The sequence below is a fragment of the Labrus bergylta genome, chromosome 13 (genome assembly GCF_963930695.1).
Source record: "Labrus bergylta chromosome 13, fLabBer1.1, whole genome shotgun sequence".
Taxonomy (NCBI): domain Eukaryota; kingdom Metazoa; phylum Chordata; class Actinopteri; order Labriformes; family Labridae; genus Labrus; species Labrus bergylta.
Window position 1 is genome coordinate 13,420,742 of NC_089207.1, and position 14,353 is coordinate 13,435,094.

Here is a 14,353-nt window from a genome sequence, read left to right on the forward strand (position 1 = left end):
ATAAATATTTTTAGAGCCCTTAAAGAATCAAGCTATGAAATTTTATATTTTTCAAGATAAAATATATTTAGTTGGGATAGAAAGGGTAAAACCTTTTTTAATGCATTTGCTTGTGTGCACTCAAACTCCATGCCAACCCTACACACTTACATCCATGCCCTAGGTGAGCCACCCCAGTCAAAAAAAAAAAAAGTCTGGACACGCCCCTGCATGATGGCAACCTGCCTGCACTGACTCTAGGGAGGAGGAGGCGGGGGAGACGCTCTCTCCAATGTTTTGAATTTAGACTACAGTACCCATTTTAAACGCTAGGGTGTCAGAGTTACACGTTGTTCATTTAATGTTCAAGTAGAAAACGGACAAACTGTCTGCTTTGTGTGCGGCAGTGTCTAATAAACAAACCACCACATTTTATGCATGTCATTATGCATATCTATGCCTAAAAGAGCAATTCCCCTCTGAATATAGATGAGGAACCTATGCATTTTTGAAAGATTGGTTGTTAATTTGGGTAGACTAATGTTTGGATAAAAGTATCATCAGAAAGTGCCACTTATTAAATATAATTGTCGCATTTAAGTTTAAATATAATTTTGCATCACAAGCAGCTGTTGCAGCATGATTTTTATTTTTTTGAAAATGAGCTGAAGCTGGATGTTGTCGAAATTTCACGCATGCGCATTTGATATATATATATATTTTTTTAGCCTGTTTAAGCTACCAGCTTGCTAGACAGATGTAAGCTAGCAGCGATAAATATTAAACAAAGAAAAGCCTGGGAAAAGAGACTGTGTGGAAACGAGTTCAGAGTGACAGAGGGGTGAAAGGAGCGACTTTGACACGAAGCTTTATGCGTTACTCGATATATATGGCAGAATGAAATTGAAAGGTACGCCCGTCACCATGTCTTTTTCAAACTTTTTGTGTGAGCTGTCAGTGCTGAGATTAGCTTTCTGCTAGATGCTAGTTAGCCCGCCGTTGTCTTCCCCACTGCCAAAACGTGAGCACTACCGCTAGCTGTCTTTAGCATCCTGTAGGCCCCTTTGTTTTACACAGGCTAATGCAGGTTTGACACACCACCTTACCTCTTTAACATTTAATATCACAAAGGTAGTTTAATTGGAAAAAGACGAGACGTAACTGTTTTAAAAAAACGATATTACGTAAACTGATTTGGCACCATGTATGTGTTAGCTGCATTTGCGGTGTAAGCCTGAAGTTATCATTATTGTGGGCTAGTGGGAACAAATGTTAGCTTCAGTAACGTATTGGAGAATAAACTTGGAAAGATTTAGCGCAATCCAGTTCATCTTGTTGGTTTGAATATGTTACATTTCAAATAACAAAAGAGGACTTTGGAGTGAAGTCCGCACTGTGAGGTTTGTTGATAGTTTCTACTAACGCTGAGCACTTTGTGATCATTTGTGTGTATTGTTTTTTTATCATCTTGAAAGGCAGCTGAATCACACACTCAAACCTAGAATAGCTTAAGAGCTAAGTGAGATGTTAAGCTTCTCAAAAAGTTGTTTTACTTTTAACTTTCAACTATTTCAAACCAGGTGTATGCCAACATGGAAAAGCATCATTCCTGATGAATCTTGAGGCAAAGGTGTCAGCTGGTGAAACAATTATTCATCAATTTAAGTTAGCAGACTGGTTTATAGGCCGACCAGTGTGTTTCATATGCATAATAAGAAGGTTTTACATTTAATATGATTCTGTATTATAGGCCTACACCACCAATGTTGGCTAACACTCAAATTGCTTAACTCTAATTGACGCCTTAGATTTTTAATAATTTAGCTTTGTCAAGGGCAAACTTTTCTTTAATTTCCCAAATGTTTGTTTGATACTTTACTTACTTTACTTACTTTTGCAATTGTTCAGATGGCATTTCATACCCTTTCTAGAGAAAATTGTTACTGCTCAAGTTCATGGCAATAATTTTAGTTGTGCTTTTAGATATGATCAGGTACATTTTCAAATCCTCATGTCTGTTTCTTCTTCTTTTTTGTTTTTTTTGCAGAATGGAACATGAAGATCGGGTCATGGGGGATCCTGTGATAACTTAGAAAACTGCATCGTTGTTCTGTCAAACATTCAAGAGGTAATGGAAAAAGATTTGAATTTTCCTTGCTTTGTGATTCGGGTTTAACGTTGATCTTTTATAGCTTAAGGTGTCAGTGCTTTAAAAGGGCCCAAAAACTCCGGCCCTTTCCTGGTCCTGGCCCATTGCATTCAGCCCCTGGTGAGCCAAGCAAAGTGTGCAATTTTTTTTTTAAGCCTGAGCCCTTCCTAATCAAAACCGACATCACCCTCTTTGAGATGTGCTCTCTATGATGGGTATTGTTGATAGACACAAATCTGTTAAAATGTGAGCAGGTGTTTCAGTGCTGTTAAAGAACTATAAATTCACCCTCCTGCTATATTAGTACCCCCCCAATCTGATATCAATCAATGCACACTGCTTAATGTTAATACTGCAAAAACTTTCAACCTCGTGTATTTTAATCTATTAGTTACATAATTACATATTCTATTGTTGTGTTTATTTCAGCATTTCTTTGCGCTGCTCACTACTGCACTATTGTCTATTTTAGTCTTGTACATATTAGTTTTTGCTTATTTTGCGGTTTCCGGTAATATTAAATGTTGTACTTTTGTACATAGAGAGCGCAGTTCCCCAAAGTCAAATTCCTTGTGTGTGTAAGCGTACCTGGCCAATAAAGCTGATTGTCATTCTGCTTCTGGTTGCTCAGTCGTGTGACATGGTGACACATACGGGTTTTAGCCTATTACTAGGACTTTCTTAAGCCTGGTTTATACTTCTGTGTTGAATCTACGCCCTATCTATACTGCTAAGAGCTACGCTGTGAGTGATATATACTTATACAAAAATGTCAAAAAGGCACAGGCCTCCGAGAAAGTTAAAGAACTGGGTGCTGGACAAAAAACATCCAAAGATACAAAAAGTGCTGAGTTCGCACACCAGACGCTGCTCCAATGAAATTGAATTTAATGGAAAAATCACGTGTTACATTTCTGGCCTCGCTCTTCATCAGACATGTCTGGTGTGTGGACTCATTACTTTTCTGTCAATACATACTCATACTCTGCCTACAAACTCTAGTTTGGTGGTGTAAAAGATTTCTGTGCTTGTTAAATCGCTGGCTTTTCGTTTCGCCAAATTCTCTGCTTGTTTATGGACAGGAAACCATGGCGACTGAAACTGAGCATATTATTTTGGAGTTGGAGCTGATACATATGGAGCAGCAGTTGATGATACTGTCTTGAAGAGTTCCCCCTTCATAAATCAGGCTTAATTGTCAACACGGCAATCACTATGTACACTCATTTGCCTACTTTATTTGCAACATGTGTCTCCATGATTTGAGAGATTCGATATGAAACCACTTCAATTGTTAAGATGCCATAAACTCGAACTTCATAATACACTTTAGATACTTTCCTAAATTGCATGCCACATTGAAAAAAGCCATAGTTAGCAAGATAGGTTGAAAGTGTAATGCTGAAAAGAGTGTATTTTACAAATATTGTGATGTCAATTTTTATTAGTGCTTTAATAATTCCACAAAACTACTTAAGTTTTCACCATGAGCTGCATGTGTGAACACAGCCACCTTTTTCTCCTGCCATCCCCCTAGTATTTTTTCTGAATGAGCTGATGTGAGAACACAGCAGGATATTATCATTGGGAATTCACCTTGAGGGAGAGGGATGCAGTGGTGACATTTATTCCTTGGGATTAGTGCACGACCAATTGTATGCACACAGTTAGTATGATCTCTGTGCATGTAATTAAACTGCTGCGTAACATTTTCTGTTGGCCAGTTTGTTCTTCTCCGCTCTTTTGTTGACATTGTGATTCTGTCAAAGTACACAAAGCATTGATATAATAAGGCAAATATGCTGTGTATAACCTCATACAGCAGATTCTGTTGCTTTGTCCACCACTTCCGCATCATTCTTTTTACTTATGTCTTGTCTTAGGGGACTCCCTGCCCCCTCTTCCCTTAAATCAGGATAGTCTGCAGTGGTTCTCAAACTATGGTATGCCGGTGGTACGTGGGCTCCCTGTGGTGGTACGCAAACAAATCTCCACAATATTTTAGATTGATTTTTTTTGTCGTACTCTTATCTTATCTGGCTTGTATCTATTGGGTTGTATTAATATCAAATGTGTTTTCCCCTCTAAATTAATCTAGCTTTTGCAACAAACGACTTTAATCTGCTCAGTTTATTCCCACACGCACAGACATAAACAACAACAGGAGTACGCCTTGCGTTTTGAGAAGTTCCACTCGATATTCCGTTATAGTTCCGTTATAGTTCAGTACTGAAACAACAGCAAGCAGCTGTAGGCCTACATTAACAGATATTCTGTTATTTATTGGAGATCAGCACAGAATTGGCAGCAAGCAGCTGTACATTTACATTTTTAAAACGGAGCCAGGAGAAGCTTCCGTTGTGATGCATTTACAAGAGTGTACAGACAGTCTCTGAAGCTGATGTGATTCTGCTCTATTTTGCTGTCTTAACGATGCACAGGAGTCGAGAAGGATTTTTTTAAAAAGGGAGTTTTACTATGTTGAACGCAGAGCCTTGTAGTACAGAGACTCTGGTTGCACGGAGCCTGCACTCTCTCTCCGCTCTCTCCCCAGGTCAGAAATATACTTGGGCCCAGGGATCGTCTTTGTGTGGGAAACACTGGAGACTAAATATTTTCAAACAGGTTGTTGGTATAAAGTTGTCATTTTTATTGTGCTGCACTTTTTTTGATTTGGGCAAATGTCAGAGTTGTGTGGAGTTTAAGTGCCAGTTCTAGCACTTGCACTTAGTAGTCCGACAGTGTGGCTGCCAACAGTCAATAATAAATAATATTCTTTTATGAATATATTTGCCTCCTGCGTAAAATGTGTAGAAATAGGCCTACAGTGTGTTTTAACGTCTACCATAATGGTGGTACTTGGAGAGCCAAATATTTTTGGAGGTGGTACGCAGTCTAAGATGTTTGAGAACCACTGGTCTACTGCATTGAGGTGTGTGTGTGAACAACTAAATCAGGAGGATTTCGAGGGGAAGTCCTACAATTCTGTAGAAATTTTCAGGAGTGCATATGTGAAAATTGCGTATTGAATAATGTCACAAGTTGTGACTATATATATATATATATATATATATATATATATTTATATTTATTGTAAAAAAAATGTGCTTTAACAACAGGAGTAATTGGTACCCCAAAGCCAGTGATGTCCCGGGTACCCACCCCTCCTCCTCCTGGGGAGATGTCAAGTGGACCTGTGGCAGAGAGCTGGTGTTACACACAGGTAAGCTTATCACTGTATCCATTGAATTACAGTAAACAGGAACGTGAACCAGTGTTTTTTCTGCATGCAAAACTTGGCGGCAGCTGCCTCTGCCTAATTTCGTACAGACACCGGCCCTTGTCAAAGTCTGACAGGCGTGTACATGGAGTACAAAGAAATTATCAAATCACCTGGTGCTGTAATTGAAAAATGAACTGCAATTACAGCTATATGCCGATATAATGACAGCTCTGTGTGGTAATCAATCCAGTGTGCCAGAAAACGCGCTGCGAAACAACAAAAGTAGAAGAGAAGTATCTATAGAGGCAGATTTGAAGAGTTTTTAGCAAGAGCCTTTGTGTGTTTCTTTCACTACGCTGCTGAACAGGCATGCCCTACACAAACATATGACTAGCACTGAACTGTCCCTATCAATGACTTTGTCCTTATTATATTATAAACAGCGACGCTGATCTCTGAATGCGCATTCAGCCTGCGTCCATTTGTTATAGACGCGTGACCGCTAGAGACATCAAAATGGAGCAGATTTCCTAAACTTCACTGATGGACCTGAGAGACACACAGTGATGTCATGTGCTGTTTTCATTTTGTGTCTGCACTTCTGTTTGTAAGCACATGCTCTCAGTTAAAAAAAAATGTTTTTTTTTGTTTTGGCTAATGAGTCACTCCCTGCTAAGCGCTAAGGCTAGCTTTTTAACTAGTAGAATGCCAAATAGAGCAACAAGAAATTCAGACAGCCTCACAGATGACTTGAGTAGATCCTGAAGTAAATTTACTAATTCATAAAAAGACTTTGAATCCATGTATCCAGAATCGTTTTGAATCGAAAATCGATTCTTAATCGAATTGTGACCCCAGGAATTTAGAGGATAAGAAGTTTCCCAGCCCTAAGTATCATGGAATGAATGTTGTGATAAACAGATAAAACTAGTTATTGCCACAAACAACATTCACACTGACAGCCATTTCCCACTCCATGCGAAACAGTCTGTCAGCGGAGCATGTTGCATGGAGTATGATCTACTTGGATGTAATTAAACTGCTGCATTACATTTTCTGTTAGCCACTATGTTCTTTGAACTGCCTTACAGTGCCGTTTGCTCCCAGTCTAGTCAATACTTGTATTTCCACAGCATGCTCTGCAGTCTGAGTCTCCATTGCATGCCAGCAGCACCAGAGCAGATAGTTTCTGACAGGACAGGAGTTATGGGCATGCATAGAGCGTCCGGTCATTTTCAAAATAAAACACATTTTACGGATGCCCGATTGTATATCCTATCACTTTATCAACGTTACATCAAAACAGGCACCAAACAAAAAACGGATCAACCACGAAAAGAGAAAGCAACATGTTGTTTCCATGTTGTCCCCTTTATTCCCGCGTGATCTTGTAGTTCTCCTGTGATCTTGAGAACCCATGTGTACAGCTGCAAATGGCTGTGTTCCACAGACAGATTCAGGATCAACAAGCCATGGAATCAGCTTAACATTTGAAAAACTGTTTTCCAATCCTGGGAATGGATAAAAAAAAGTAAAATGTTTGGTTATTTTTATTTAATACAGACAGTAATAATGTTGCAACGTTTTGTAAGTTTTTTTTTACAATTTGTATTATCATATTTTACTTTTCCCCCCTTATTTTATAAATGTGTGTATATGTGCATGTGTACCTATATATATTATTTTTTTTCCTTAGAATTTATTTACCGTAATTGTTGGTCTTGGAAAAATGTTTAAAACTCAATAAACATATTGTTAAAAAAAAAAAAAAAAGTAAAATGTCTGTAGTGGAGAAACTTGAAGACAAAAAGTCTCACTGCAGTTAAAATATAGAAAGTGAATAGGGTTAAAACCTGGCCGATTTATAATTTTGTAAGGTGTAAATACAGCTTAAGTGCTCATCACCAGACTCCATGTGAATGGTAACGCTATAAATATGCTAGATTTAAATATTTGACATCCATTCAGGAAATACAAGAAATATATATTTACATTTTTTAAATAATTGTGTAATTGAAGAAGGAACAAATCTCAAATTAAAACCTTATTAGAATAATTCCAAATGCTGTTTGTAAACATGTTGAGCCATGAGCACAGTTCATATGTACAAGGTAGGAAGGAACCACGACCACCTCATTTTGAGTCAGGAAAAAACTTGTGACATAAGTTCAGTTTAAATAAACTGTAAAAGTCACACCAAACTCATATTTCTTTTTCTCTCATTGTACATGATGATCAATGTCTCCCCTACCTTTTATTTGAATTGGCGGCAGGCTTAAATGAAGCTCGGTTATCATTGCCTTTATTTACTCGCACATTTGTTTTTTCAAATTATGTTTTTCTGTATTGTATTGATGTAATCTATATTTTACTGTAATTTAGGGTGGCCATGTTTATTTATCATGTTTATTTATTTTGACTGTATTTTAAAATTGTATCAAAAGATGTTCTTTGTGTTTCTTCTTCTTGTTCCAAGGTCAAAGTTGTGAAGTTTTCCTACATGTGGACCATAAACAATTTTAGCTTTTGCAGAGAAGAAATGGGGGAGGTGCTAAAGAGCTCAACCTTCTCCTCTGGCCCAAATGATAAGATGAAATGGTTTGTACACTAAAGCTAAACCTACTGTGGGATATCACATTTGGGCAAACTACTATGTATTTGCTTTTTGAATGTATATTTCTATTCAGTTTCTTTCATCAAGTTCATGTCCTTGAATTTCCCAAAACACAAACATGACAGTCAGTAAAAAAAAAAACTTTTTTTTAATTTTTTTTTATTTAAATGTAAGAACTCTTTACATAACTACACAGTCGCTCTAAGCAAAGGGGAATTACAAGGCACTAATTACTGTATATCTCATATTTTGTTTTGTTACTGATGTTCAGTGTTATCTGTCCTCCTGCCAGGTGTCTGCGAGTCAATCCAAAGGGACTTGATGATGAAAGCAAAGATTATTTGTCATTGTATTTACTTCTTGTTAGTTGTCCAAAAAGTGAAGTCAGAGCAAAGTTCAAGTTTTCTTTGTTGAATGCTAAAAGAGAGGAGACAAAAGCGATGGGTGAGTACAAGCATAACACCAAGTTATACTTTGTGTATATTTGGTGTTCCTTTGATACTTCATCCTCTTTTCTTTTTTTTCTAACTTGCAAAGAAATTAAGGAAACATCAAGACTTCTTTGTTTTACAGAAAGCCAAAGAGCATATAGATTTGTCCAAGGCAAAGACTGGGGCTTCAAAAAATTTATAAGGCGAGATTTCCTACTTGATGAAGCCAATGGACTCTTACCTGATGATAAGCTCACCCTGTTCTGTGAGGTAATATTCACAGTTTTTTTTGTTCAGCTTAACAAATCTAAATACAGAGCAACTTTGAATAGAATTGTGTTAGGAATGCCACTTCCATTGATTTCAAATGTTGAAAGTTGTGAAAATGACATCATGGTGTCTCTTTTCATTACAGTTGGCCTGGTGAAATATAGTCCTGTAGCTTTTTTCTTTCCATCTATATATATCCAATGGTATTGGAGTATATTGAAGTATGCATACAAAATAATTATTTGTTTAATATTGTTTACTTTGAATTATAAGTTGTATCTTGTGTCTTTATTGTTGACATGATCAGTCTACACCATGACTGTCACTTTATCTACTAACGTAGGGTCCGCGTTTGCTTGAATTGACACATAACTCCAAGCAGGTGATATACTTCCTCTAACTGACACGGTTTACAATGAAAACAATTAAATAGAATAATTCACCCCAAAATGTTGCTAATAGTGACAAACTAATAAAGTGTCTGTACATTTTGTTGTACAGTCAATCGGCCAAGTAATGCCAGGAACAGACAGTCCCTAAAGATTTTACAATTCCAGGCAAAATACCATTTTGACACAAGAATTACATTTAATTTGAAGGCAAAATGCCTTTCCAATCTAATCAATTAGAGGCATATTTCATTTTCAATCAATCAAAGTTCATTAATATTAGCAGCTTTTTTTTTTTTTTTTTTTTACAAATCAAATGCAAGTGCTTAACAGTGATTGAAAACAAGAGAAAAATGAAATAATGACAAAACGGTACGATTAAAATGGATTTAGAAGTAGAGAATAATGCACACAAAAACATGAAATTAAAACAATAAAATATTTAGTCAAAAAAAAGTTAAAGCATCCAAAATAACAAAATATAAATAGTTAAAATATAGAATAAAGGTAAAAAATAAAGTAATTAAATAATAAAAGATAGAGTTAAAAATCAGTAAAATATTTAAAGAGCATTGATATCAAAATAAAACTAACAATTAATGAAATGATAAAACCCTGCCTAAAAGCTAGACTGAATAGATATATTTAGAGTTTACGTTTTTTTTGGTTTGTGTGGATGTTTAGCCTTGATAAGACTACTGAAGTGTCTCTTTCACTCTGGTATTTCTCCTTTACAGGTAAGCGTTGTCCAGGACTCTGTTAACATTTCAGGCCAGTCCAACATGAACATGCTGAAGGTACCAGAGTGTCAGCTGTCTGATGACTTGGGGAACCTGTGGGAGTGTTCGCGCTTCACAGACTGCAGCCTCTATGTGGGAGGGCAGGAGTTCAAAGCACACAAATCTATCCTTGCAGGTAAGACTATCGAGGTTCAAAAGCACGTTTATCTAGCAACAGCCAGGAGAAAAGCAGCAATATGGTTCTAGCAAGGCATTTTTATATCTTGTCTTTAACTGCAAGTGAAGGTCCTTGGCTATGAAGGTTTTGTAATCCTGGCTCGATTTTAGCTGCCTTGTACTGCAGTAGACTTATCCACCCTACTGCTTCTCCTTGGCCCTGGTTGACCCAGATGACTTGAGGATCCAAGAGATTGATAGGCTGACTCTCCTCCACAGCTTGTCTCCATTAGACTTGGTGGCAGCTGCAGGGGTCATGGGGAAAAGCTGACACAGTGGCACCTGTGCTGTCATAGTTCAATGCTGATGTTTTGTGTCTCTGATGTGCTCACATGCTTACTATGGTCATCTTTTTCAATGTTTTTTTTTTTTTTTTACAGCAAGGTCTCCAGTCTTTAATGCAATGTTTGAACATGAAATGGAAGAGAGTAAAAAGGTAAGGAGTGTTTGTAACGTCTGCTTCTTATTATCAGCCATGTTGCTTAACATGGCACGGTGCTTAACTATCTACTCAGTCCAAATCTTTGTCATATTGAAAGAAAGTTTTTGGGTTTGCTTGATCAAATCAAACAGGAATCTCTCGCCTTTCCTTTCAGAACCGTGTTGACATCAGTGATGTAGACCCCGATGTCTTTAAGGAAATGATGGGCTTTATATATACAGGAAAGGCCCCAAACCTGGAGAAGATGGCAGACAATTTGCTGGCAGCTGCAGATAAAGTGAGTACCAAAGTACTTCATATTTAAATGTGAGTATTATTTAGACCTCTATGCTTTAGTTTCTTATGAAAACAGAGAAATGTATCCCTCCTGTATCTCTGCTTTGTCAATCTCAGTTTGTAATTTTTAGCTATGCGTCAATTAGTTCAATAAGTTCAAATGGTCTGTCATTGGATGTTATCTGATATTATTGTTGTCATTATTTCCATTATTTAAATTTTAGGCTTGAAGTTCACCAAGATCGTGTCTAGATAACGAGACATCTGGCCACTGAAACACTGAATAATATATATATATATGTATATATATAATCTCATATAGTGATGTACAGTTGATATGATGTTACCATTACACTTGGGTCACTAGTTAGTTAGTTGATTAGGGGCGGTTGACTCAGTTGGTAGAGGCGGTCGTCTCTTAACCGGAAGGTCGAGGGTTTGACCCCCAGCTCCTGCAGCAACATGTCCAATGTGTCCTTGAGCAAGACACTTAACCCTGAATGAGTGTGTATGAATGGGATTAGTTACTTCTGATGGTCCCACTACATAGCATCCTCTGCCATCAGTGGTTGAATGGGTAGAAGTGACATGAGGTGTAAAAGCGCTCGAGTAGTCAAAAGACTAGAAAAGCGCTTTACAAGCTCAAGTCCATTACCATTTACTGTATTTCTTCCCTTATCTTTCAATTGAATATACATGTTTTGTAGCATTATTTTAACGCTTGGATAAAGTTACATTTATGGTCTCATAAGCTGTAAATTTGTGAAGCAATATATATTTAGAACCTGTGAAGGAAAATCCAACCCCATATCATTAACATTTCATGTGTAGTGCAGAGCAAGATTTAGTGCAGAGGCATGTCTAGAAAGGAGCTGCTGGGTTGTGCAGATCCAGGAAAGCGCACAAACTCTGGTCTGTAAAGTGACGTAGCTGGTGCTACTTGGCCATATGTTGTCATTGTCAAATATGACGCATCATGTAAGATGCCAAAATGTTTATGATTACTCTAATTTACTTCTTTTTCCTTAAAAGTAATGCAAATTATTGACTTAATTTATTTACAAGCTTATTTGTGAAAGCTGTTAGGTTAATCCTTTTTCATTTCTTGTGATATTGGATTTTCAACATATTGCCGGTGCATTTATTTCCCCCCAAAATGAGATGATCATTAAACCTTTTATCAGCACATCAGAATAGTTTCGACAAAACCTCAAACCAAATGGACCCACTTTGCATCAAGGTTGTAACCACAGTATTTTTCTTCATTTCATTTGTTTCATTTTCAACCCCCCGCCCCAGTACGCTCTGGAGCGTTTAAAGGTCATGTGTGAAGAGGCCCTGTGCAACAGCCTTTCAGTGGAGAATGTGGCAGACACCCTCATCCTAGCAGACTTGCACAGTGCTGAGCAGCTCAAAGCACAAGCCATAGATTTTATCAACAGGCAAGTATCGAGAAAAAAAAAAAAAAACCTCTGGTGATAAATTCCTGCTGCCATTTCTGTTTACCAGCCCTGAATGCTTACCTTTTTATCTCCTTGCCATAGGTGCAGTGTCCTGAGACAGCTGGGCTGTAAAGATGGAAAGAACTGGAATAGCAAGTATGTAATTAGCTGATATGTGTGACACAAGATTAATAACACACTCTTATCTCTTCCCCCTTCCAGATGCATTAGAATTCATTGTTTTAGCCCAGGCAGACAGAGTGTTTTTTGCCTTTCAGTTTGAAGCGTCATATCTTTGTATCCAAGTTATTAATAGACTCGTACCTGGATAAACCTGGAAATGGAATATTTGTTGAATTTAAAAAAAGGAAGGGAGTGGTCACTATTGTAAGTTAACCCCCAGATGATTTAGTGTGTTGTTACAGGGCCACTTGAAATGTCGACAACATTTCAACTCGTTTGTGTGTTTATATTCAAAATGTGAAAATGCTTTCATTCTACAATAATTTTAACCTATGGACAGAAAGCACTAATGGCCCTTTTCAGATGTTTTATGCAACTGGCAAATCAAGTTTCCCTTCTTTGCTTTGTCATTACAATCTCATTTATGTTTATAGGTTTTTAATGTGCTTATTCTCATGTCTTGACTGTAACTTCATTTTAACTGTGCTTACAGTCATGCTACAGACATAATGGAGACTGCAGGCTGGAAGTCAATGATCCAATCCCATCCTCACTTGGTAGCAGAGGCCTTCCGTGCCCTGGCTTCAGCACAATGCCCACCCTTTGGACTTCCCAGGAAACGTCTAAAACAGTCCTGACTGCCTGACTGCACACCAGAGATTTACTGGAGGTGTGAAGCATGGGTTTACAAAGGAAGGACTAGTGTGGGTACCACTCTTATTTCAACCAAAACTGAACACACTTGAATAATAAAGAGTGGGGCTTTCTGGCCAAGTGTTGGGAGGCTGGCAATTGGACGACTGACATCAGTGGATTGGGAAAAAATTGGTAAAATTGGTGTTGCTTGCTTGCTTTGCTGCCCTGCCCTAACTGAATTCTGGTCAGCCGGGTAGCAAGTCAAGCTATCTGCTACTGTTTTTTTCCTATATTTTGAAAATGGCCTTAATATATCTGCCATTGCTCTGGAGCTGCTCTAGAGTACTTTGTCTATTTTACTCTGTGCCTACCTTGTCACAAAGACCAGGCCACCTCCAGGTTGCACTAGTTCCCATGAATAGACATTTTGATATGGAGTTCTATAGGAACATAACAAAGGTTTAACTGAATGGGAAATATTATATATTTGTAATGTTTAGCCCATTTTGTGACTAGACATTAAAAGCATGAACACTTTCAGTGCAAGGTCAGTTCTTTACACTTTTTAAAAGATGTGTATGCCCCATATTGATGGCACCATTTCTATGTAAATGACAGTTGAACTATCAGCAGAAGACCAGTGTACAAGAGAGTCTGTTCTATTGCATATTTGTGGGGAAAATTGTATTCTGCCATTATAAAGACCCAGTGTCAATCCTTATAATACATGTAAGAAGGAAAGTGTCCACACTTTTACCCTAACATATAAAAAAAACATTGGAAGTATATGGAAGTATTTAGTCTCCCATTTGAATGACATATTCCAGATCATACGTCTGTGAACCGTTATAGATACAATTTTGAGAACCTCTGTCCTTAGTATTGCCAACTTTCTAATAGTATATATTCTCAATATATTGTGGTTAACAAAAAGTGGAGAAGAGACTAATGCATGGTCATGTTATTGTCACTGAAAGTGTCCAAGTACAAATTATGTGTTTAACTTTTTTTTCTGCAATTATCTGACATTTGTGCAGAATTAAATGAATTGAGTATGTGCAAAATTCCTCTAACATGCTTGGATATATTTTTAGGATGCTGAGCATCACTTCCACTGGCAATGTTATTCCGTGTTTGACTGGGGGGTTGTCATGTTATTCAGTCTGTCTCGTATGTAGTGTGGTGTGACCAACACTTCAGAGAATTTTGTAAATTAAAAATGAAGTAGTAATCATTTTTACATGATATTACTTATCATTCAGCGTGTTTGAAGCAAAAAATGAAGTTGTTGTCTGCAAGAATGCCTGCATTAACCCATTAAACCATTTTCCAGCTGTCTGAAGCAGCCTAGGTTTGTTTTATT

At 37.4% G+C, this 14,353-nt stretch overlaps 1 protein-coding gene across 1 annotated transcript; it reads left to right on the plus strand.

Moving 5' to 3' along the window:
- The first annotated feature begins 703 nt into the window (after positions 1-703).
- Positions 704-14,328, plus strand: spopla (speckle type BTB/POZ protein like a). The gene is made up of 12 exons (XM_020637847.3): positions 704-889; positions 2,027-2,107; positions 5,248-5,351; positions 7,828-7,949; positions 8,258-8,409; positions 8,539-8,666; positions 9,793-9,970; positions 10,392-10,447; positions 10,608-10,730; positions 12,029-12,171; positions 12,274-12,327; positions 12,848-14,328. Exons 3-12 carry the CDS (start codon positions 5,274-5,276, stop codon positions 12,990-12,992), a joined length of 1,179 nt encoding a protein of 392 aa, XP_020493503.1. The 5' UTR covers positions 704-889; positions 2,027-2,107; positions 5,248-5,273; the 3' UTR covers positions 12,993-14,328.
- The last annotated feature ends 25 nt before the right edge of the window (positions 14,329-14,353 follow it).